The sequence below is a fragment of the Anguilla rostrata genome, chromosome 7 (assembly GCF_018555375.3).
Source record: "Anguilla rostrata isolate EN2019 chromosome 7, ASM1855537v3, whole genome shotgun sequence".
Taxonomy (NCBI): domain Eukaryota; kingdom Metazoa; phylum Chordata; class Actinopteri; order Anguilliformes; family Anguillidae; genus Anguilla; species Anguilla rostrata.
This window is the reverse complement of record NC_057939.1, coordinates 5259400-5285205: the sequence shown is the minus strand read 5'-3', so window position 1 is coordinate 5285205 and position 25806 is coordinate 5259400. Positions and strand designations below refer to the sequence as shown.

The 25806-nt window shown below is 48.2% G+C and overlaps 1 protein-coding gene across 3 annotated transcripts in view; it reads left to right on the top strand.

The window, feature by feature from the left end:
- The window catches only part of LOC135258829 (IQ motif and SEC7 domain-containing protein 3-like), a 113317-nt gene that overhangs the window by 50200 nt on the left and 37311 nt on the right, over window positions 1–25806 (top strand). For 2 of the 3 annotated variants that reach the window (XM_064342446.1, XM_064342447.1), the window contains exons 3-4: window positions 6275–6521; window positions 18895–20096. In XM_064342446.1, the coding sequence (XP_064198516.1) occupies window positions 6275–6521; window positions 18895–20096 (1449 nt within the window). The remainder of the gene's footprint in view (window positions 1–6274; window positions 6522–18894; window positions 20097–25806) is intronic. The other variant, XM_064342448.1, reaches the window with a different exon arrangement.

Genomic DNA, 25806 nt, shown 5'->3' with positions numbered 1-25806 from the left:
CAGCCAATCGGGGGGGGGAGGGGGAACCTCAAACGATCAGTGAGCAGGACTGACGGGCGGAGGAGCGAGCGTCATCCCGGAGGAGCGGGATGTTGTAATTAGCCCGTGGTAACGAACGGGCGGCTCAGGCCCGTTCACCCGCCGCCGCCGCCGCCGCCGCCTGGGAACCCGGTACGTGAGCAAGCCGCGTCACGTCACGCGAGACCCGCGTCTGACGCCGCTCGATCGACCGCGCGGAGGCAGGCCGTCGCCGCGGCGATGAGAGACAGGAGGCGTAATCGAGCGAGAAGAGATGGAGGCGCTGAGGGTGAGGCGCTACGTGTGAGGCGCTACGTGTGAGGGACGTGCGTGTTTGAACAGGAGGGGGGATTCAGTGGTGCTGAAGATACTGGTGGCCAGACGCACTCACACACACATACACCACAATCACACACACACACACCCACACACACAGAACCATCACATACCATCACACACACACACCACAACGCACACACACACATACCAACGCTCATCACACACACAGCACATCACACACACACCACACACAGCACCACACACACACACACACACAAACGCACACACATACGCATATGCTCACTCACGCACACACGCACATGCAGGCACACAGACACACACACACATGCAGGCACACAGACACACACACACACGCAAGCACACACACACACCACTAGAAGGAAACCTGTTTGCGCCTGAGAGAGGTGGCAGATTCTCCCCATGTCGCTGTGTAATGACTAAAATCACAGGCAGGGACAGAGAGTGCCAGAACGCCACGCGATCCTTCTCCTCACAGCTCCACAGAAACCATAATCACCACCATACCACTGACTCACTTGCTCACACACACTCACTGACTCACTGACTCACTGACTCACTCACACACTCATTCACTGACTCACTTACACACTCACTCCCTCACACACACTCACTCACACACACTCACTCACTGACTCACACACACACTCACACACTCACACACTCACTGACTCACTTACACACTCACTCATTCACTGACTGACTCACTCACTCACTCACACACTCACACACTGACTGACTCACTCACTCACGCACTCACACTCACTCATTTACTCGCTCACACTCACTCACTTACTGACTCATTCACTCAGTCAGTCATGCACTCACTCACTCAGTCACTCACTCGCTGACTCACTCACTCAGTTTTTGCCAGATTGCACAGCACACTCCACACGCGCCACAGCACGCTACACCTGCACTTATTTTCTGTCATTATTCTGTCATCTGCTTCTCGGCCCCCCTGTGGAAAACAACCACCAGCTCGCACATCTGAACATAAGAAGGAAATAACAGGTGGCTCATCGTACTGTTCGTCGTGAAGTCTGTGTACAGACTGCGTGCGGGCTGCAACATAGTGGTTTCTTTTTCTTTTTCTTTTTCTTTTTTTTACACAGCAAGAGCTGTAAGTCTTACACAGACTTATTTTTACCCAGAGCCCCAGTGTTCCTGTTGGGAGCTGGCACAGTGTGTTTTGTTTTTTTTGGGGGGTTTTATTTTCTGTTATCATTTGAGCGGTTGTGGGTGGAATCAGCCCTCCTCCTCCTCCCTCCCTCGAAACGCGTCTCCCGTGTCCTAGCACAGAACAGCCAGCCAGCTTTCTCTCTCTCTCTCTCTCTCGCTCTCTCTCTCTCTCTCTGTCTCTCTCTCTCTCTCTCGCTCTCTCTCTCTCTCTCTCTCTCTCATGGGCGATACAAGCACAGTTAAAAATAAACCAAAATAAAAACATGATCGGGGCGGAGGGACTGTTTATAGATATGAGGCAGAGGGGAGATGGGACACTAGGGATGTCCACACACAGACAAAGACAGGCTCATTCATGCATGCACACGCATGCACACACACACATTTTTGTACATGAATATTTTGGGGTAGTTATCACACTTCAATTTAGTTTTTTTTATTTGTGTATTTCAGCCCTGGTTCCATTGTAAAATCATGGAACGGAAATTTTTTTTTAGTTTTTACCCAAGCAGATATACTTTGGAAATATTTTTACATTTTAAAATGCAATATCCATCCATCCATGTAACCCGCTTATTCCTGGTCAGGTCAGGGCCTATCCCAGCATGCAAATCGCACTGATCGAGATAAATACGGTGATTAAAAGCAATCAATGAACTTCTAAAGTGTGTTTTTTGATGAACATGTTTTTTGATTTGACAAGATATTTAATTCATTTAAAATTTTCCGAAGTGGCTTTACCCCTCAAGTGCTTGTTTGATTCGTGGGATTAATTCGACTTTCTGGGTGTTTGGCATTGGTGATGTAGCGCAGCCCCGTGATTGGCTTGTATCCCGGTGGAGCTGTGTCATTCTCCGCGATCGATTTCCCATTTCCCAGACCTCCGTACGGTTTGTTGTGCTTATTTTGTGCTCGCCGAGCCTGGTCTTTTTTTTTTTTTTGTTCCCGCAAACCAAGAGCACCAGACTCCACAGTTCCCCCAAGGGAAATCTATATTCCTGTGCAGTACCAGCGAATGCAAACCTGTGAGTCTTTCACTTCGGCGAACTGAACGATAACGATCGCAGATGATCCTTTCATCCCTGTTAATATCTGACACATTCTACAGTGTGCGATTGTGCAGAATTTTTTTATTTAAATCACATTCATATTCATTTTAATGGTCTCAGAATGTAGTCCAGCTAAACCCCTGTACGTTAGCTTTGCATCAATGAAAAACTGTGAAGACACAATTTGGTATTTGCCCTACAATTCCCACCAAAAGTTATTTATATGTTTTGGAGCCGGTGTTTCCAGATTAGCCTGTGCACCGCTCCACTGCCTGTTGCTACAGAGCTATCTGGCCTCTCTGTTGAGACCAGTTTGTTTAACTGACTATGCGTTTTGGACCTAACTCTGAAAAATAAATATAATTTTGTATGGTCCTGCTGGTCGCTGAAAAAGCAAACAATAAACGTTGCATAAGAAAGGAAAATTCAGTTTTACCATGAGAAAAAACCTGTTGCAGTTGGACTGAATGCGAGTATGATCCTGCGTGAGAACAGGCACGATATCATAACAAGGTCATGTGGTGCTGAGTTCCTGCTGCTGTTGACAGAGCGCAGTCCTCCACGCGAGTTAACGTTTCTGCGGAACGAACAGAAGGGAGAGAAACGGCACCCTGAGCGCGCGTTTCACCGCTCCACCACAGAGGAGGCATACGCTGGCCGCACGGGTGACCGCCTCAGACCGGACGGGTTCCTCCGTTTCGGGAGGGACTGCGGAGCGCTCCCTGCCGGGCGGTCAAGGTGCAGGGGCCGAGTCCGCTCTGTGTTTCCGACGGACGCTGAGCGGGCAGCTGTCCCGCCCGCGAGGGGGTCGGAGGGCTTCCGTCCTGCCATGGGGGAGAGGGGTGGACAGCTGCTGTACAGCCCCCCCCCCCAACCGCAATCTGTCTCTCTCTCTCTCTCTCTCTCTCTGTATCCCTCTTGGTGTCTCTCTCTATGTCCTTCTCTCTCCATCTCCCCCCCCCCATCGCCCTCTCCCTGTGTTTCTTTCTATATGTCCCTCTCTTTCACTCACTCTCTCTGTCTCTCTCTCTCTCTCCTTCTCAGTGTCTCTCTCAATGTCCCTCTCTCTCTCTCTATCTCCCCTGCCACTTTCTCTCTATCTCCCTCTCCCTGTGTCTCTTTCTATATGTCCCTCTCTTTCACTCTCTCTCTCTCTCTCTCTCCCTCTGCCACAATCACTGTCGGTCGATTGGAAGGAGAACTGCAGGACCTCAGGAGGACGGAATAACAGGTCCTCCCATTCCTGACTACAGGATGCCCCTCCCCCCTTCTCCACAGTGGGCGGAGCATAGCTGCAGACGATGTGGGTCAGGTGACGGAGGCTGTCCTTTTTGGGAGCCGTTTCCCATAAAGCCATGCTCTGCCCGCCGTGACGCTTCTAACCCGGGACGTCTCCCGAGCTCCGGGCGAGGATCTGGGGTGCTGAGGAGCACGGTGGAGATTTTGGAGATCAGCACCCGCGCCCTGCGGCCCGAAACCATTTTTACAGCGGACTCGAAGGAGACAGATCAAGCGTTGAAGCATGAACGGGTTTTCTGTCAACACCGTAATCTGCTTATCGTGTTCTGAAAGGCCTCCCGGCTCGACATGGATGTAACCGAGCTGAGAACTGCTACGAAAAATACATTTTCTAATCTCCCTTTTTATGAGAATTAAAATGAAGTTTTATGCTGCTGGTTGCTGCAGGTGTGAACACCTCGACGCCGGTAGCAGGCGTGCAGATTTGGGAGCCTGCGATGGGAGTAAATTTAATCTCTGGTTTATAGAAACATGCTGTCAAACATATCTTTAATAATTAAAAGGATCCCTTTGAGTTATGGATGTTATTTCGCAGTGTTGCGTCCATTACTGTCAAGGGCGACGTTAAGATCATATTCCAAGGTGCTTTTCGGGAAGGTAAATGATGTAAAAAGCCAGGAATAGTTTTTTTCTCTCTCTCTCTTCTTAACTAGACGCAAGCTGTGAAGAGAGGGGGTTTTCAGGCTGAATTGGAGCACACTACGAGAGCAGATAATGATAGCGTGCAGTCACCCGATCCGGAAAAGGAGAAGCAGGAAATTATTCAGGAAGACAAGAAAGAAGAGAAGAAGCCTGTTTCTAAATGACTCCTCGACGAGCACACCGCCCAGCTTTCCCTAGGTTTAATGATTTGCTAGTGTGAATTGCGTATATTGGCCATATGCATTATTATTTACATCTATGGGGTGCTAACCTTGGAATTGCTATGAATAAACATTATACATTCATAATGTGCATCATACGTCCTTGATATTAATAACGATTTCACACACTAGCAGCCCGGTTTGTATTCTCACGTGTATTTCCGATGAGGAATGAAAAAGAAAAATATGAAAATCTTTCTCAGCAGCCACGAGTGTTGAAAAGCTCTGTTTTATTGCCGCCTGTCGTAATTTCAGCGAGCTGGGGAGTTTGCGATGAGATGCCGTTAGCATTACCGCGGCGTAAGTGCCCCCTTTGGCCCTCAGTGCATTATGGGAAGTATTTCTGCAATCTGTTCCCGGCAGCCGGGTGTTATTCGGCCTGTCAGGGAGCTCAGAGCTCCGCGCGGAAAGCTCCGGAAAAGCCCGCCGTCAGCGTCGGCGTGACGATCTAAGATGGCCGTCCTGTCACCGACGCGCGAGCGTAGAGAGGGGCGCGGGGTGGCGGCCGGACGCGGCGTCCGTTCCCCCCGGGTCACGCTTCGGTCCGGCGGCGAGCGAGCGAGCGTTTCGAAGGCCCCTCCATATGCATGACTGTGTCCCGTCTCTGTGTGTCACAGTCCAGTGTCCAGGGCTGCCTGTCCCTCCCTCTGTCTGCTGTTGCTGTGTGAACTCGTGACCTTTTTGAAATGCCCTGTCGTGTTTGCAGCTAGTGTCTGAAAAACAAAGCTGAGGCACCACTCCCCCCCCCCCCTCAGTCCCCCTTCCCCTTCCTCTCCCAATCCCCCCCCCAGTCCCCCTTCCCCTTCCTCTCCCAATCCCCCACCCCCCCTCAGTCCCCTTCCCCTTCCTCTCCCAATCCCCTCCCCCTCAGTCCCCCTTCCCCTTCCTCTCCCAATCCCCCTACCCAGTCCCCTTCCCTTCCTCTCCCAATCCCCCCCCCTCAGTCCCCCTTCCCCTTCCTCTCCTAATCTCCCCCCCCTCAGTCCCCCTTCCCCTTCCTCTCCCAATCCCCCACCCCCTCAGTCCCCCTAGCCCCTCTCCCCAATCCCCACCCCCTCAGTCCCCTTCCCCTCTCTCCCAATCTCCCCCTCAGTCCCCCTTCCCCTTCCTCTCCCAATCCCCCCCCCCCTCAGTCCCCCTTCCCCTTCCTCTCCCAATCTCCCCCCAGTCCCCTTCCCTTCCTCTCCCAATCCCCCTCAGTCCCCCTTCCCTTCCTCTCCCAATCCCCCACCCCCCTCAGTCCCCCTTCCCCTTCCTCTCCCAATCCCCCACCCCCTCAGTCCCCCTAGGCCTCTCCCCAATCCCCCACCCCTCTCAGTCCCCCTAGCCCCTCCTCCCCCAATCCCCCCACCACCCTCAGTCCCCCTTCCTTCCTCCCCAATCCCCCCCTTCAGTCCCCCTAGCCCTACTCCCCCAATCCCCCCACCCCCCTCAGTCCCCCTAGCCCGCCCCAGCAGAGGCAGCCGGCCCAGTAGGGAGGGGCGGAGGGGGGGGGGGGGGGGTCCGGGGAGCGCAGCCTCACTCTGAGTTTTCTCCTTTCCACAGCGACGCCCACCCGCCGGGCGGGGCAGGGCAGCCCGAGGGCGAGGCGAGCGCGCAGGATGGCGTGCAGGAGGAGGAGGAGGAGGAGGGAGGAGGCGCGGCGGGCGTCCGGGGGGGCACGGGGCAGAAAGCCAGCCTGCACCACACCACCTCTCCCGTGAGGGTTCAGCGGAGCAAGGGGCCCGGGGGGGCCTGCGCCCACGCCTCCGCCTCCGACTACGAGCTCTCGCTCGACCTCAAAAACAAGCAGGTAGGGGCGCGGCTGCAGGGGGCAGGGGGCAGCACGGTCAGGGGGCTGCACCCCACCCTAAACCCACAGGGGTACGGGAGGAGCGACCCTAAAACCACACGGGTACTGGAGGAGTAGCGCTAGTGCTAGTTTCGGGATTTATCACACAGTGGCACTCGACAGAGGGAGGCAGGCTTTTTTTTTTTTGGTTCTTCGTTTGCTAGTTCCCAAAAAAACCGCTCTGCTGCTATTCAGCCAGGATTTGAATACCTTCCCTCAGACACCTGATGCCAGGTCAGGCTCTTCCAAAGGGGGAAAAGGCCCTCAGGTGGCCTGGTGTCCCTCCATCCCGTACTGCCTCTCTATCTCAGTCTCCGCAGGTGGCATCGCTGTTCAATGGAGCCCAGAGCTATGTTTGGATAGCGGTCCGTTGCCCCAGAGAATCACGCTGGTCCACTTTGATTTGCCGATGGAGCTGAGATTTTTTTTTTTCTCGTCTGATGATGCTTTCTAGAACAGACGTGTGTGCCGGTAGGGAAGTAATCTCACTAATCTGTCACCTGCGTCCAAAACTAAAAAGGTGCATTGTCATGGCAACCGCCGCTGCCTATGTCTCCATTGCATTAGGGCACTTGTGTGTTTTTTTTTTTTTATGACACCGCGGCGTCTGTCTCTGAGTAGATGTGTGCTTCTCCACCGGAGGAGTCCCTTTAGTCCTCCATTTCAGCATCGTGACGTTCGCAAACGACTCGGAGAAGCGTCCACAGGAAGCCAGAGCTCCGGTGCTAAGGTGTTCTGGGGGACCTGAGACATCCCAGAATCCTCCGCACCCCTTAAAAAAACGCTTGCCCTTGCTCGAGAGCAGATAGAACGCGTCCTTGAGCAGGGCGTTGGGGCGTGGCCGTCGGATTCGCTGAGTCGACGCCTGCGAGGGGAACACGCGAGGAGGAGGGTGCGTCTGCGGAGTGCGCGAGGAGAGCGCGTTCCGGGGTTTAAGTGCTTGTTTATGGGCTTCGCCCGGCTTCGCCGCGCCGTTCGCCCGCTCCACTGACGGGCGCCGAATGAGATCACAGTGGGTCAGAGCCTCCTTATTAGCATGATGTCACCGTCCGGATAACGACTCTGCAGTCGCAGCGCTCAGATGACTTACGCCGATGCGATGTCATCGCCCAACCCCGCCGCCCTTCCGTTGTCCTTCCGCAGAGGTCAGCTCAGAATGGGCGGCGTCCGTGTTTTTACTCCGTCAGGCCGTCGCCGAGAAATATATCGGCAAACGATACGGTACTAAGGCTCGTCCCTTTAATTGTAACAAATTGCAGTAAAAATGCTGGCGTGTTCACGTGGTTTGTAGTTACACCAACTGTTCGCAATCGAGTGTTATTGTTGAGATTTAAACAGGAGGTTTCTGTTTTTGCAGTTGATTTTAGACGATGGATTTTTTTCTTGCCATTAGACTCACCAGCATTATAGTCCTTCACATGGTGCTAATCACTGTGGAAAAACTTCTTTGGAGAAAGATTTCTACTTGGCTCTTTCTGTATCGCCTGGCATAAGCACCCCCCATCTTTAGGCTACATATTCTATTCCATCGTTATATATGATGTAGCTACAGGTCCAATATTGTGTTAGCTCATGGATCCATTTGGTCTATTTCCTGACCAAAATCCATCCATGGGGTTTCAGTGGAACAAACAGTGATACTCAGGCACTTGCTGTGTAGTCAGAGCAGGATAATAAGCTTGCAAGCACAAACAATTGTTCAAAGCCTTTTCCATTACCAAAATTTAGAACATTACCTCATTTAAATCTTTGGGCTTAGCTTTTTTGTGAGGTTATAAAGCTAACTTGCTGCCGCACGGGCACCAAATATCAGACCTCCATTTTGGCTCTTTACTCATGTCTAATCTATTAGCCAATAGGATCTCTTTTAACATAGTAATAGTAATTAGAGATTCCACAACATCACTTGCACTGTGTGTACCACAATATCATGTTGGCAAACAGTGGCTGTGCTTTACAAAGAGATGCTGTTTAAAGTAATGTTTATTAATACGTCCACTCTAAAAATGGTGTGCTAATGGTTTGGACACCATTACTATAGTTGACAGTGGGTGTCTATAGTGCTATATTACCATATGATGTATTACCACATATGGTCCCAACCTTATCAAAGACCAGTGCAATCTGGGCCAAGATTACTGGGCCGTATCCTTACTGCCCCCTCAGGAATCCCCCTCCTGTTGCCCAGCATGGCACAGCCAAGATTCAAACTGGCAGCATCCAGGCTGGGAGTGTCCAACCCTGGTCCTGGGGGGCCTGTAAACTGCAGAAGGGATTGACTTTGTTCAAACGAGGCAACAATCAGCTGCATCAAGTGGGAGAAAAGCTGTCTGAACAGACTTGCCAGAGCTAGGATTAGAAACCTGTGCGTATGTCGGTGAAATCTGTTCAAGGCTTTCGTCCTCTGACTGCATCACGGGTAGTTCTCTCGTGTCGAAGGACGCGTTGATTTCCAGGAAACTTCCCATTCAAGCAAAGAAATATGCAGCTTTGAAGCAGACATAATTGAAATGGACATCTAATTTCAGTCTGCTGATGAATAGAGCTAATATCTTTTAACTCAATATGATTGTCTTCCTTTGATGTGGTGGGACTCCATTACCTCGGTAATTACCTTAAACAGGAAGAGTAATTGGTTTAGATACTGCCGAATGAAATGTCTAGCCGAAGAGAGTACGCTTCCGTGTATTTTAACTCAGCGCTGTTATTTGTTTGGTTGGTAAAAGACCTTTCTCACCATCGCCATTACGTGACACATCCTCTGTACTTCTCCTGAGAGAACAGTAATTACCCATGGCCATATCATATTACATGTCCTCTCTTTATAGAGAGGGGTGTGACTCAAGTGAAGCACCACCAATATGCAGTACAAGCACCCACCTGGGTTATTTAACGCCAGAATGTTCATAACAGGAAGTGGCGAGAGAGGGACTCATTTAGCCTATTAGCTGTAGCAGGAATACACTGCCGGTTTTACAGGGAATTGGGATTGGGCTCAGGGGAACCTCCCTCTATTTATGATAATGGAAAATTATTTTATATGGGATCTTTCTGAATGAATGTCTCATTCAACATAGCCGTACAAGCTTCTCTGGAGTGATCTTTTTACATTCAACTATTAACTATTGGTGGTAGTAAGACACCGCAAGAGCGGAAAGTCTAAAAGAAACGTCACATTCAGGGAAGATGCTGGAAATGTTCGCCCAGATTTTCAAGGTCACTGTTAAACGACAAAATTTACTAATACATCACCTAAATATTCTAAATTTAACCCCTGGCCTGGTGAGACTTTTTTCTTTCCCCAAGTGGTGAGGGTGAGGGTGTGACCTCCGCAGCTATACTGTAATGACAGTGATCAACCTGTAAATATGTGGACTGCTTGTCCTTTTCAAAGGAAGACTTCAACTTCTGTATCACCATTACCGTCACAATTCCATTTGGATGGGGCTTACCGCTTGGTTATGGCTCCGGTGGTTCTGCCCGAGTTTAATTTTATTTTGTGTCATATATTTTCTGATGCACAGGGGGGGAAAAAAAAAATCTGCACAAATTAAATTTTAAATTCTAATAAGAAACGACATCAGTTGGCTGTTCATCTACTTTTGGTTGCTTTAGTTAATGCATTCATTTATTAATACTGTCTTCAGAAGTAATCAGGATGAATTATTAATCAGGAATACTCAAAATTAGGTTCTGGATACCCCCCCCCCCCCACCCAAGCTGTACAGAATTAACCCATCATACACCAACGCCAGCCAGTCTTGATACTTTTTCTAGTGTACACATACACTTTGAGGTGGCACTGCATAGGAATGTGACCGTACTTCCTTCCAAATTATTGGTTCGGTCACATTGCGAGATTCATTCCATCATACATGTACAGTATTCCATACTAAATTCAATCGCTTTTCTCCGTGCAGCGAATTCAATGAAACTGGAACTAACGCGCTCAGAGGCAAATTACAAATTAGGTGCTTGTAATTGGATGTCACCTTCTCTTTAGAGACCGTGGAGGAACGGAAATACAACATCTTATTCAGCTTCACTTCTGAGAGCTACTGTCGAAGAGCGTGTTTCTTTTTTTGTAGGAACATCATCAAAAAATCTTCGCCTGGAGAAACCAATGGAAGCAGACGGATCTGAGGAATCAGACGTGCTGCACGGTAGAGCAAATCAATGGCCGTAGAGCAGATCAACGGCAGTGCAATAGCATATTTTTATTCCGATTCATTTTCCCACCTTATTACTGTGCGATTCATTCCAGGACCGTTTGTAGGAGCTCATTTTCGGTTCTCACACTCTTGTCCCCTTTTGTGGTGCCTCTGCGGCTGTCTGAAAAAGCAAACGGTTCAGAGACTTATTTCCGCGCGATCGTGAGTTTGAGTCATCTTCAAAGTGCGGTGCTTTGACCCCCATACATTCCCCTTCATGACAACCACTTCCAAAATCCATTCTGAAAAAATAAAAGGCATTCATGCAGAAAGAGATTTAAAAAAAATAATAATGTCGTCTTAATGCTATCAAACCAATTATTTGCCACACGACGTATAGGCTTCATCATTTGAAGTCTGTGATCCAGAATGCATTGCAATAACCTCCATTATGCTCCCTCAACTCCAGACTGAAATTAAGGATTAACGAATGTGATAACTGTGTTCAGTCAGTGTTTGCATTGATCAGTGTGGAGTGCAGATCTTAGCCATTCTGCTTCTATAGGCCTCGTTACTGTATTCTCAACTGCTTTAGCTCAACTCCTTAGCAAAATTATTTATTTATGATTTATTTTCTGAGGTTGGTCATTTAAATTCCTACCAGCGTTCTTTGTTATCCTGATCATCTACAACTTACCCTTTTTAATATGTTGAACTTAAAACCAAATTCAAGCCAATGTTGAACGTGGATGTAATCGGTAACGAGAGTTTAAAATGCACGTATTATGGAATAAAACCAGGAGACATTTATGCACTTGATTTTAGATGTGTGCTTCATTCAGTGCTGCAGAGACAAAGTCACAAGGATTGTCTGCATGGGATGAACGGTCAGTTTGAGCTCCTGACCAGGGATAGAGCACGCTGAATTTTCAGCGCTCCACGCTGCACGATGTCACTTCCTGTGAACGGAATGTTCCGGGGTGACGTCGTACTGACGTGGAATTCTGAGGCTGTGAGGTTCCGTTTCGGAATCCCCGAGGATCTCATGCCTTCCATCCCGCTCGTTCCGCGCAAACATTTCTGCATTGGGCCTGGGCGCATATCTAATCAATTCACTTTTTTCAGCTCATTAAGAGAGCGCTGATTAGCTTGTCTGTAGATAAGGCTCATAAATATGCATTCTTTTGCTCGGATACAAATCAATGGAAAGTGTGTTTAGGAATACTCTCTGGCTTCTTCGGGAAAGTTTTAGACAGTCATTAATAATGTTAACGTGACTTTTTTTTTTTTTTAGTTTGATGGAGAATTTGTTACTCTTTTTATACATTCACACGCATGGAAATGCAAATGGGATTACAGAGGCAAAGTTTCAACCTTTTGCTACATTAATAATGCATGCCTACAGGCCTATGTGCCCATCCATGTGTTTTGTTCGAAATTTAAATACAGAGAAATGGGACGTACAGTTAGGAATTATCGCTATGTCCTCCATTTATTCAGCATGCTTAATTTCTTCAATAATTTAAATAATATCTGTAACCTTCCAGGCTAATACCTGGGCTTTTCAAAGAGTTCTGAGAGAACAAGGTCGTATTAAAAGCTCTCTCCGTAAAGTTAGCAGAACCATGACATGTTCGGAGGTGTTTATGGAGTCATGCCATCAATCTCTTTAGTTTGGATATAAATAAATACTACAATGACATGAGATTGTATTACCACTGAGATTGGAGGGGGGGTGTTGGGGGTGGTAGGGGGATCGATATTCAATTTCAACACCAAAAATATGATGCAATGCACAACCTTCAAGGTATTAAATGATATTTCTCATGTATTACATGATGGTACACATTTAGAATACTGAGTGACCTTTACATATGTTATTAACTGATAATTATATTGGACATTTAAAATATGGTGTTAGGTGGACAATAATAATGAATTTGAGGTAGAATGTACTGTTGTATTGTTAAATTTTAAGATATAGTGACCTTTATGGTAACTGAATGTGACATAGTCACTTAGTGAACATACTGTATGATGTGAAAGTACAGCTTTTCACTGACATTTTATTAAAAGTGTAGCACATTTACATGAAAACAAAAAAGTATTCTGGAGACTACAGCAGTTGAAGTTTTGCTGAAAACGGAGTTGATTGTAAAAAGTTCCTTTTCACGCGACAGCACGTGGATCACCATAGACTGGAATACTTGTGCAAACGTGTTTTCATTGCTAGTGCATTCACAATTCCCAGAGAAGACATTTCAGGCTGTCCTTTTTTCTTTAGAACAGCAACTTTTAGAAAGTCATTTATACAGAAGTCCTGTCAGATTCCATTCCCTTTCTCACTCACAACGACCTATGTTTTTAAAAAATCAGTTAGCATGTCTTCCGCGCATTTAACGAGCTGCTTTTTGGAGTGTACAACAAGCGGCATAGAATCCTAACTTTATTTTCTGTGTGTAGGGGCCTTTGGTGATTAAAAGTACGTCCTGAATAGCTTCTCGTTGAAAAGCTACCTGAAGCAGAAGAGACAGGTGGTTAATGGGTGAATTATAAGTGTAGCATATCCTATCCTCTCTGTTTTTCTCTTTATCTCTTTTTTTCTCTTGCTTCTCTCCCGGCTCACACTAACACAGAGGTATCTGTCACACACACAGAGGGGTACATGCACAGAGTATTTTTTATTTTATTTAATTAAAAAAAAATATCCACTGAAAGTTCACAGAGCATGCAAATTGGATATTCATAATGGATATCCACCACCCACAGGCAACCGTCTTTTTGACCTTATGCCGATAGACACCTTTGGTATGATTTGGAACCGAAAATGGCTCTTTTGATGAAGGGACTTTTTTTTTCAGAATTTCATTTCGTGTTACCCCTGATATCATTCAAGTCATTTCAACTAAAATGCTTTGATATCGCAGGAAAATGAAAGGACACTGTGAACTAGGTCCACGTCTGGAGGCTTCCTCGGAAACAAAGCTTTGAACGGTGCGTTTTATTACTTGCAGTTCCACCATTATTAACCCCTGCCAAACGATGCTTTCAGTGCCACTGGAGATTGCTTTAACATTAAAAGTACACCTAACTCTGTTCTCACGAGTCCTGAAATGGAATGTATAATTTGCATGCAGATTGCCTACTTTCTGCGTCTTTAAAAATCAACTCGGCAGTTTTTTTGTCTAATCACCACCTTCGGCCTTTGTTCAGGCGGAAGTGTAGTATAACGGGTAAGGAGCTGGTGTTGTAACCTGAAGGTCACAGGTTCAATTCCTGGGTTAGTATGCTGTTGTTGTACTCTTGAGCGAGGTACTTAAACTGCATTGCTTCAGTATATATCCAGCTGCATAACTGGATGCAATGTAAATGCTATGTGTAATGTTGCATAAGTCACTGTTGATAAGAGCGTCTGGTAAATGCCTATAATGTACAGTAATGTAATGTAGTGCAGACCCATGGCAAGTATTTGGATAAGTGAATTGATTATTATGTGAGCGGATCAAAGTGACATTTTGACAGCATCACACTGAAAGACTTCAAATGTCATTCAAGGTCAAATCCGGAATGAAAGAATAAGAACTATCTTAATTTCCAAACTGCAAGATCCTTCAACTGTAGCATTTCTGTGAGCAACCTCTGCCCTTTTATAAATCCGGGTTCAAATGGAAAAACATTTTCTTTTGGTGATGATGGCGCGATAAGGCCCCATATATAGCGTCGGCAGCATTTTCTGAACGAAAATGAGAACGTCCTTGAAAATGTATTTTGCGATTAAAATAATTCCTTTCCATAAATAAGGAATATATCATGATTAATTTATTTAACCTTTTAGTGAATAAGTTCTAAAAAAAATAATGATTCTTGATGAGTTATTTTAGCAGTGTTTGATGTAGCAGTTGATTGCACATTCGGCTAGCCCTGTTAATCATGTCTGTTTCATTCTCAAAGCACAAATGGCTTTCTATTTTTATCAAAGAGAACATCTTAAATAAATAAAACCAAATCGTAAAAGCGAGGACTATACTCACGCTGGTGTTATTTCTCTGTTGATTTCTGTAACAGTGTTATGCGTTTCTGATTGGGCTGTCAACGTTAATGTGTTGATTTATGCATTTATAATGCTAAAAAAAACTGCATCAGTTTATCCAATTAACGTACTTTGCCATAAATCAACGTAGGGATTAGAACAGCTAGTTAACCGTAAAAATGTCTCCTGTGAAAAATGATGACTGGGACAGATGATCAGCATCAGCAATGTCCTTTGAAACAAATTTAATTTTCAATTTGTTTTGTTTACAAGCCTGCTATCTGAATAGCACATGCCGTGTGTGGATACAGGGACGGACAAATCAATGTGCTAGTCCCCTCCTCCTCCGCAAACCAAAAATGAGATCTCTAAATTTGGGTTAATATAAATATTAGGGTTAATATAAATGTAGACAGTTGCCTAATTACTTACTTTATCATGTACATTAAATTATTTTTTTGAAAGCCAGATTGGGCAGCTGGCTAATTTGAGTTTCTCTGAATTACGCATCTGTTTTGATTTGAGGGGATATTTTGGATCTGGGTTTGTTTACTGCTTCGTCTGGTTCTTTTTGGCAGTTATTAAAGCTCGTTTCACAACATGGAAGAGCTGGGAAATATGGCCAAAATATCATATCCTGAAATTTTCATATTTATTTAAGATATGACGGTGTTTGTTTTTCCAATACATATTACACAAGAAGTAAACTGAAATCTATTGCAACCGCAGAAAAATAAGGATCAGCCAAAAAAAATTGGATAGTACACATGAAAAAAAAACCGAATGTGCAATATGCAAATGTTACTATCAAAAAACAATTAAAAAAATCATTTTCTTTAATTTATTAAACTAGGTTACTTGTGTTTCCATTCTTTGCAGTAAAATGCTGTTTGCACAACTTGCGTATCACATACCACAGCTTTGGTAGATCACATTCCTCAATCAACCATTCATCCATTCATCATTTTTTCACAGATGAAAAAAAATGAAAACATTCTTCCTCGCCTTTATCTTTGTGGTCTCACACACTTAGGTTTGTGGAGACGGTTAAGATTGTGTACTGGATATCTAAAAATGCCAAAATGCCAATGCCAAAAAATTTTACCCAGAACAAGGCTACCGGGGTCCGAAATACTAAAATATCTTAAAACCATAAAAGCAACGGAGGACGGTGTGGACTGAATTCGCAGCGTTCCAAAGAAGTTCACAAGTTCACAAGTTCACAAGTGCACGAGTTCACATCTTTATTGTCCCCAGTAGCCTGGAAAGCGCATCATCAACCGAAAGGGAGCTGGACAGGGAAAGAAACGGAAACTGCAATTGTATTCCAGCAAAAAATGAGATTTGAATCAAGATGATATTTTTGAACGGAGATGTAGACATATCCCTCTGGCACCGACTGTGGAGAATTGCTATGTCTGCCACACCCCCTGAATGGGCTAATTTAATGGGCCTTGCTCTAAACCGAGGCAGAGGGAGGGCATGAAGCCCATTTGGGCTTTGAGCTACAGTACTTACCCTCTTGCCAACGAGTGGGGAAAAAAAAAATAGATTAACAAACAATCTGTGCATGACCAGGCAAACAGAAAACCGTTTTACATTGCTCACTGTCCAAAAAATTTAGCGTGAGACATATGCTGAGAGAAGCTGCGTTTCTGAAAAGACAGTTATTAGTGCCGTAACACCGTCGTTCAATTCTTCGGGTGGGGGATAAAGGAAAAAATATGATCTAGCTAAAATAGCTTCGAAGCTGGTCACGACATCTCCAAGCTAAAATACCTTCAGAGCTGTTTCGCAACATCTCCAGCACCACTGAAATGTCATGTCATGTCATGTCATGTTAAGTTATGTTATGTTACGTCTTCCTAAATGAAATGAAATGACTCCAAAAGCCAATGGTCGCTGTAGCCAACCTGGCACTTGCTTGGTATTCATTCACACAGCTGAATACCAGCTAAATTAATTCCTGTGGTTAAATACCTGATTCGTACCACAGCACTGTGCCGTACCGTACATGATTTGAACCTGGGTCGCCCTTGGCAACTCACTGTCCAGCAAACGATGTCGCTGCCCATAAAAAAATTTAAAAAACTTTCAGAATGAAGTAGCTTGTGCCAATTCCAATTCAACAAACTCAAACCAACAAGATAAAAGCCAACAAATAAAATTCTTGTGTGAAGGCATTTATTATTCTGAGATGTCAGACTGGACTCCAGATTTAAGTGCTTAGAGCGCTCACTGCCAGCTTGGAGTGGAGGACTATGTCCTCGTTCAAGTGAATTTGAATAACTGCATTATCTACTGCACAGCTGGACTTTCGGTTGGTTTATTATGAAAAATGAATCTGATGTCAAGGTGCCAGTATATTTCCACCCAGAAATCACTGGCAGCGTGCAATTATTTATTGCACCCCTGCCCCCTCCAGTCCACCCCCCCCCCGCCCCCCCCACCCTTATTTTGGCTAACCGCAGAATCTATCAGGACCAAGTAGAAATCTGTTGTCTCGGCAGCAGGTGGTGTGTCCCTCAAGGGATTATTTTGGCACAGACGAGGAGCGATTAATTTAAACTGTTTGCACTTCTGCCAGAAAATCTGAAGCAGGTAAATGCCCTGCCCCATTTTACATGCAGATTTGTGCCGTGATAAAACTGGCTTTTGGCTAACTGAGATACTTATGTTCATAAGTAGTCCACCTTGAAATTTCTCATTATAAGTTCGGAATATGACATTTTTTATGTTGTTTTCACGGTTCAGTATAACATTGACTTCCTTTAAAATCGAAAACCTGTAAATACTTTAGAAAATTGTTTGCTGAGTGTTTGATTAAAGATCGATTTCTGGTGCAGTGTTATATTTTTCGCCCTAATATTGGAGTGCACGGAGTCAGCATGTTATATTGACACTGCCAATGATACAGAGTGTTTCTGAGGATGGGAACTCTCCCATCGGTAGAAATACGTGATAAATAGCACTACTGTGCATGTAGCTGCTCTGGTCAGCTGCGGGAAAATTGTTTTGTGTAACATTTCCACAGTTCAAATGGTACTCATGGGGCAGGTCAGAAAGGGAAATTGTGTGCATTTGATTCAGTTGCTGTTTGGGAGAGGAGCCGCTGAATGGGGGAGGGGAACATCGGGCAAAGGCCAAGAGAGCCAATCTGAACGCCGGGCGAAAGGGTGAAGTCTCAGAGAGGCCGGGACTGAACCCTGTTTAACCTCCGTTTCTCAGAACTTGGTCCACGGGCACAGGGTCCACTCCCAGAGAGAGGAGGACAGGCTTCATTCCCCAAACCCTGCACTTCTTCCTCCCCCTCCCCCCCCCTTTCCACCTTTGCGTGTTTGTTCTCCCGATGTCTCAAGCTCTCTCCTTTTTCTTTTTTGTCTTTTCCCCAAACTCCCGATATTTATCTTCCGCACTCGCACGCGGAGCCGCTGAGGTAAAAAAAAAAGAAAAGAAAAAGAGAAGAGGAGAAGATTGAAATGGGAAAGCATCAATAATGAACCGGGCCCTGGCGTTTTCTATTAGTTTGCTCCCAGGGCAAAGCGAAAAGGGGGTTTTATTGATTCCGGCAGCAGGGCCCGGCCCCCCTCAGACGTCTGTTTGCTCGCGGCTAGCGGCCCGAGAGCCCTTTGCTTCCCTTCACCTGTGTCAACAGATTGTGCTGCGGCTTCTGGGTCCCTTCAGCAATTTCCCCGTCGTCCATGGTTATCGCGGCCCCCCCCCCCCCCCCCCGGTCCGTCGCTCTCTGCAATCGAAGCGGCTCCTCGTCTCCGGCTCACTTTATTCCGTTCGTTCCCCCCCCCCCCTTACCCGAAAGCAAGATATTGATGCGGAGGAGCGTTTTGGAGGAATCGCTGACTATGGAAGCGGGGGGGGGGGGGGCATCGCGGTGGAAACGAGGGTATTATTTTTTCCTCCCGCGCGTGCGGTGAATCGTTAAAAAAAAAAGAAAAATGAAGTGACTCTGATCATGAGAAAGCTCTTCCCCGTTCTGCTGCGGCCATTCGTACAGCACCGCAGCGAAACCGTGCCCCTAATGCATCAGGCTGTATTTATGTGTTAGAAGCTGTTCTCCATATCCCCCCCTGTCCTGCTGGCGTGACACAACCTTAACTGTTTTTTTTGTCTCCTCCCGTTTGTCTTCCTCCCTCAGGTGGAAATGCTAGAGCACAAGTACGGGGGTCACCTGATCTCCCGCCGCGCCGCCTGCAAGATCCAGACGGCCTTCCGGCAGTACCAGCTCAGCCGGAACTTCGAGAAGATCCGCAACTCGCTGCTGGAGAGCCGGCTGCCGCGGCGCATCTCGCTGCGCAAGGTGCGGGTGCAGAACGCCGAGGGCTTCTCCGCCGAGAAGGCCCTGCTGGAGGGCTACGGCTTCATGGGCATCCCGCTGGTGCGCTCCCCGTCCCTGCCCGCCGCCATCGGCGGCACCCTCACCGACCTGGAGGACTCCTTCACCGAGCAGGTGCAGTCGCTGGCCAAGTCCATCGACGACGCGCTCAGCAACTGGAGCCTGAAGACCATGTGCTCCCTGCAGGACGGTGGTGGCGGCGGCGGCGGCGGCGGCGGCGGCACCTACCAGTTCACCGAGACCTTCAGCAGCGGGGGCCCTCCCCCGGGCGGGGCGGGAGGCGGGGCCGCGGAGCCGGGGGCGGACCCCGGCGCGCCGCAGGACGCCGGGCCGGAGGACAACCCCGACGGCCTCTCGCGCAGCAGCGCCAGCAAGCTGATGATGGCCTTCCGCGACGTGACGGTGCAGATCGACAACCAGAACTTCCACGTGTCCTCCTCCGTCGTGGAGTCCACCTCCGTCTCCCTCGGCAACTGCGTCCAGGAGGGCGGCGGTGTTGGCGGCGGCGGCAGCGGTGGCGGTGACGGGGGCCGCGAGGAGCCCCCGGCGGGGGAGTGGGAGGCGCCTCCGCAGGACGAGGGGCCTCTGGACCCCGGGGAGATGGACTACGAGTTCCCGGCCCCGCCGCCGGAGGAGCTGGGGGAGGAGCTGCTGCGGGAGCTGGCCCTGGAGAAGGTGGAGGAGGGCCCGGGACCGGAGGCCGGGGCGGGGTCCGGGGCGGGGGCGGGGGGGGGGGGCGAGGCCGACGCCGGGCCCGAGGTCCTGGAGGCCAAGCGCAGCGAGTCGGAGACGGCCGACAACAGCTCGGAGCAGATGAGCAGCAGCAGCACCTCCACCTCGGCCAAGTCGGCCTCGGAGGCCTCCTCCAAGGAGGCGCTGCAGGCCATGATCCTCAGCCTGCCGCGCTACCACTGCGAGAACCCGGCCAGCTGCAAGTCCCCCACCCTCTCCACCGACGTCATGCGCAAGCGCCTGTACCGCATCGGCCTCAACCTCTTCAACGTGTGAGTACCCCCCCCCCCCGGACCTCCCTGTCCCCGCGGGGCGCGTCCCAGAATGCACCGCTTTTTACAGCCTTGTAAGATGGTCCTTTTCAGCTCACGCCTTAATCACTGAAAAGCGGAGAACGTTCGTCCAGGTGACAGTGACTTATCTGTGCTTGTTCAGTCCAAAGCCCCGCAGGCAAACTGCTTTTCATTCCAGCACGGTTCTACATTAGTTACGTTTGATTGAGATGCTAATTTAATGCTAATCCTGTGTGACATCTACAATATGTGCTGTTGGTTCATTGTGTGTCTCTGGTTGGAGTGTGTGTGTGTAAACGTCCTCCCAGAAGCTCAAAAGTAATTCAGTTTTGTACCTCAGACTAATTAGTTATACTGGTTCCTATTCAATATAACTGATTTAAATTAGGTGGTTCCTCAATTAACTGCGATAAGGCGTAAAGCAATTAATTGGAAAACTCATTTAGCTTGACTGAGACAGGTAAAAAAAAAAAAAAGTTTTTTGCACCAGACATTAACAAAAATGGGCTTATTAAACCACTTTTAATCGTTTCTTTCTGTTCATACCTCCCTAACGACACCCTAACTGACTCTCGGGGCGAAACACGTATCGAAAGTGTTGTGGAACGCAGATCAACATTCAGCGAATGGCTCGTTCTGAGCTAATTAATTAGCGTAGCGCGTAGTGTGCTGCTGCTCACGCCCAGAGCCCGGGTCCAGGGAAAAGCCGCGTTAGCTCATCCTCCGCCGCGGGGGGGGGGGGAGAGGAGGGGGGGGGGGCTGTCAGGGCGAGTGAGCCTGGGGGTGTGGGGATTAACAAAGTTTAATGGAGCTCCTCGAGCGGGAAGAGCTGGCCCAGCACTTTCACTGAGCCGGCAACGCGCTGAAATAAAACCCGCCGATGAGCTTTAAACGTCCGGCCGGACGGAATCGAGAGACGGACGCCAACCTGAGGCAGAGTCGTCAGTTACTAGGGATGCGCGATGGATACGTCTGCTTCGGGCGATAGTGTAGTATAATGGGTAAGGAACTGGTTCGATTCCTGGGAAGGACACTGCCGTTGTACCCTTGAGCAAGGTACTGTGTTGCTTCAGTATAAATCCAGCCATATAAATGGATGTACTGTCAAAGTAGTGTAAGTCGCTCTGGATAAGAGCGTCTGCTAAATGCCTGTAATGTGATGCAAAGGATGCTTTTTTTACACTAGCACTGAGGTTCTGATGCACCACGTGTAGCACAGAGTCTACCTCTATTCAGCTTAATATACTCAGCCTGCTAAACGTAATCATACTGTGGCAAATGTGTAATTACTGTATGTAGGTTACCGTGTATAGACAGTGTGACTAGTATTCAAGTGATGTAGGAATAGTTCTTTCACTGCAGTCACACTTATATCACCTCCAAAAATACCTGGGATTCACATATGCAATTCAAAACTGATTAGAAAATTATATCGAGCGGTCTAAATGTCGAAGGCCGCCCCCCCGCAGGACAGTCCTTGGCTTGGTGGTTTTCGCGGCCGCGGCAATCGGGACGGCCGCCATTACAGGGATCGCGGCGCGTTTAGCGGACGACTCCGCGGCTCTGAGGCCCCCCCCCTCTGCCCCTTTTAACCCAGATTCTCCACTCCATTGGACAAAGCACTTACGGAGGGCCGCAGTGGTATTTAGCTTTGTGGACCGTGGAGAATGGGGTGGGGAGCTGTGCCGGTGATGGCTGGGAGTTTTCACAGCCTCCAGGGTTCACACTGGGAGGCAATTAAGGCTCCTTGTTTTTTCAACGGTGTTTCACATACATCAGACGTGTGCGGTATATATACTGTAAAAACCTCTGAAAATACACACTTAAATACACACGCTCACACACACATCCGCACACTTCCACAAACACACACACACACACACACACACACGCACACACATTCCACAAACACATGCACACACACACACACACGCAACATAGACCTCTGCTTTTATTTTGAGCAGAAGTGCACTTTCCATTAAAATTCAATTTGGTGCCGCCATTCACTGTGCTAAGCGGAGAGTGACTAAGTTTGGAGATAAGAGTGCTGGAGACATTCAAGATGAGGAGCATGATGGGATACGTGGCCCCGGGGGGAGCACAGTAGGAAGAGCGATGGACAGCCTGCCATTGGCTCCCATAGGCATGGTGCACTTAAGTCCCCATTAACAGCCAATCACAATAACCTTCTGCCTTTGAGTGTAAGATCTTTGAGCGTGCTCCAGCTAGCTACACTCCACTCTCTTTGTGCTTGGCAAGTGCATCCAGATCAGAGGTCATCAATCACCACCGCCTGTAATAAAAGAGCTCCAGTCCACTGCGCAGAAACGTAATATACTTCCGTGACAAGATCTGATCAGCAATTCTGCTGAAAATGGCTTCCTAACAGCTTACATAACTGAGGGAACGAGTGTCCGTGGATAACAGTAAATTCTGGTTTATTTGTCCGATATGAGTGATGATTCACACTGTTTTTTTCAAAGGAAGGTGCCAAGGTTCACCCTGTTTTTTGAAAGTTGATATTTTTGTTCCTCTGCAGTCATTCAACTAAAAAAACAAATAAAGAAATGAAGAAAAAAAAAATTCTGTTCCGGTCCGTTGAGGGAATGTTTGACGTGCTGGAAATAATTGTGCGTGTGGAAGGATGATTGCTTCCCGGCTTGGGCCCTCATCCTGGAGGACGAGGGTTTTGACCCAGAGGAGGTCCAGGTAGAGGGCTGCACCTGCTGTAATAATCCAGGACAGCAGCAGTTTGCTCCTCAAATGTTCGTTCACAGCAAGGTATATGATCATCAGAAGACTGCGGAATTGCTTGATGGTCCTTTTGCTTATTTATTTATATTTTGCTTAGAGTTTTCAAGCGAAATCCATTTGGAGCATGGTTATATCTTTAGAATGGCAGGCACAGGCTAACATTTTTCCATTTCTTTTGCTTAACTTTTTTGCAGCCCCCTCAGTGTATAAAATTAGCAGTCAACATATTACACGTCAGTTTCCACAGGGATTTATAAGTTGTGTAAAAGGATTTTGAAAGTTTTTTTTATTTAACTGAAACTTCACGTTCGAGTTACTCCAGGTAACTTTGCCGGCGACCCCCACAGCACACCCGTTCTCCAGAAAAGATAAGCGAATGTGAGTTTCTCATTTTCAGACGACAAAAAAAAGAAAACCCTGACAGCTGAAGACATTGCCCCAGCGCTCCGCGGAAGACTCTGTCTCGTTACTGCCCCTCGTTTCGTTCCCGCCCCCCCCCCACCCCCCCCACGCCCCACGCTAATACCTGCAGGTGCGCTGCGTCCTCATCGCGCGCGGAGAGAGGCGCCTTGTTCCCGCCGGGGTGCGGGCGGATTTAAAATTCACGACGGGTCGACCGCGGCCCGCTCTTCCGAAAAAAAAGGTAATTAAGAGCGATGAGACGAGCGCGTCTCATTTCATCCCCAAACGCGCCGGGACGCCTCCCAAAGTCGGGGGAGGGGGGGGGAGGAAGGTTCTCCAGAGACCCCTCGAGCGACGGAACGTTCTGGAAGTGTGCTCGGAATGGGAATGGGCGTGGGAGGTGCAGGGGGAGGTCAGGGCGCCACAGCGTTAATGGTGGAGATTGTAAGCGGAGACGGAGGAGAGGCCGAACTCTCGCCATGGCTAATTCCTTTGTGGTCCTGCCTGAAACAGGGACGGCTCGCAGGAAGGGCCTGTTGACGTTTTGAGCCCTCAGCATTGACTTCCAGGCAGCTGCTTCCTGTGAGTCACACCCCGCCCCTCCAGGAGCATGATCCAATCACCCCAAACCCCACCCACATGGGTTATATTTTCTTAAACAAAGAATGCAGGAAAAACAGCCCATTTCTTATCTTTGATACTTTATGAGCTAAGTGAGGCTACATTTGGTTACAAACAAGCAGCAAGAGCTAGCAGAAAGGTAGGCAAAGGTTTGTTTGAATGCAGATGGGGTTTGCGGTGATTGGTTCATACTCTTTAAGGGGCGGGGACATGCTTGACAGGCAGCAGTTGCCTGGAAGTCCATGCTGACGGCTGAAAGCAGCGAGATGCGCAGGAAGGGCGGGGGGGGTGCTTTGTTCACGTGAGACTTTCGCACCTGAAGCGCTTGCCGCACGTGTGAAAGCTCTCGTGCAACGTGCGCACCGGGTGGGCCGGCCCGAGGCCCGTCGTCAGGGCGACCCCCGTTTCCCCGGCAGCAGCAGCAGCGGCAGCGAATCAGGTGCGTTCCGCTTCAGCGCGCCGGTACGCCGCGGCACCGCCCCCCAGAGCGCCAAAACCGCCGCACGCAGGGAAGATGGATGCGTCTCCTAACCCGCTGAATTAAACATGAGCCGCTGAGGAGACCACCGCTGGGGGGGCGCCTGCGATGTGCTTCGTCAGGTAATAATGCGCGGGGAGGGGGGGGGGGGGAGATGGGCTGGGGGTCCATTTCCCCCAGGCCCTCAGCAGGCCGGAGAAGCTAACGATAATGGATGCTCGTTGCGGCGCTCCAGTTAAAAAGTTATGCCTTTAAAATTCCTGGGGTGTGGCATCACGAGCCTGGGAATTCTGGGAATGCTCTGTGCCCACCAAGAGCTCTCTCGTTGAACCACCCCAGACGGGAATATTATATTTCATTGACAGCTGTGCTAGGTATTTGTTTTTCCATGCGACAGCAAGGTTTTGCTGAAAAACTGCAGATAATGGAAAAAAAATTGCTTTAGCAGAGAGGATGTGATGTTTTCTTATTTACACCAATTACATGGCCTACATTTTACATATCATACATTTCTTTCTAGATTTTTCCTGAAGCTAAGTATTAGTGGATACATAAATGTGCAAACTTATAAATGTACAAACACCAGGACTTGACTGCATTGCACAAGAGGGACTGTTAAACCTAAGCGTGCTTTGCAAAAACCAAAAAATAAGTCACTCTCAACAAGTATTTTGGTCTTATATTTCATACTTTAAATCTTACTTCTACAACTTTTTTTGCTATATAGGACAAAAATATTGCCAGTGAAGTGAGACAGTTTGACTCATTTCAATATTTTCCAATGGAGTACAAAAATTTTCAAGCAAACGGTAACTGAAAATAGGTCAATATTTTCTACTTGAGAGAAAAAAAATAAGATTTTGTCTCAAAGACTGAAAGGCTCGTTATGACAGCCTTTTTCGCAGTGTAGCGTGCTCCTGCGCTGTGCCATATCTGAGTGAGGATGGGGGGGGGGGGGGTTGCCTGCTTGCGTCCGGCTGAATCAGAGAGCGCACTGCGGCCCAGGTGGAGGACCGTGGTGGGGGGGGGCTGCTCCTCTATCATCCCCCCACCCCACCCCCCCTCGCTGTTGTGCACCAGGGCCCTCGGGCAGATGAGACGAGTCAGCGGCTTTTACACACCGATTTCATTACGGGAACAAAAATAAGGCGCACAGGAACGCGTCTGTCATTTACCGTCGGAGCCGGCCCTGCTGACTGCTGAATAAAGCTCAATTTAAATGTATTTGGGCATTTAAATATAATGCAACGGGGCACTGAATCTCACTATGGTTTTGAGAGCAAATTTTAAAAAATGCATCCATCTCTTATTAAACCACCGTGCGTTGCCATATGTCACGGTGTTTCCTCCTCATAAATCTTGAAAGCACAGGCAGTGGTGCATCATGTGCGTGGTCCTGATCAGACACAAAGCTATTGCCGGGTAACCCTCAAT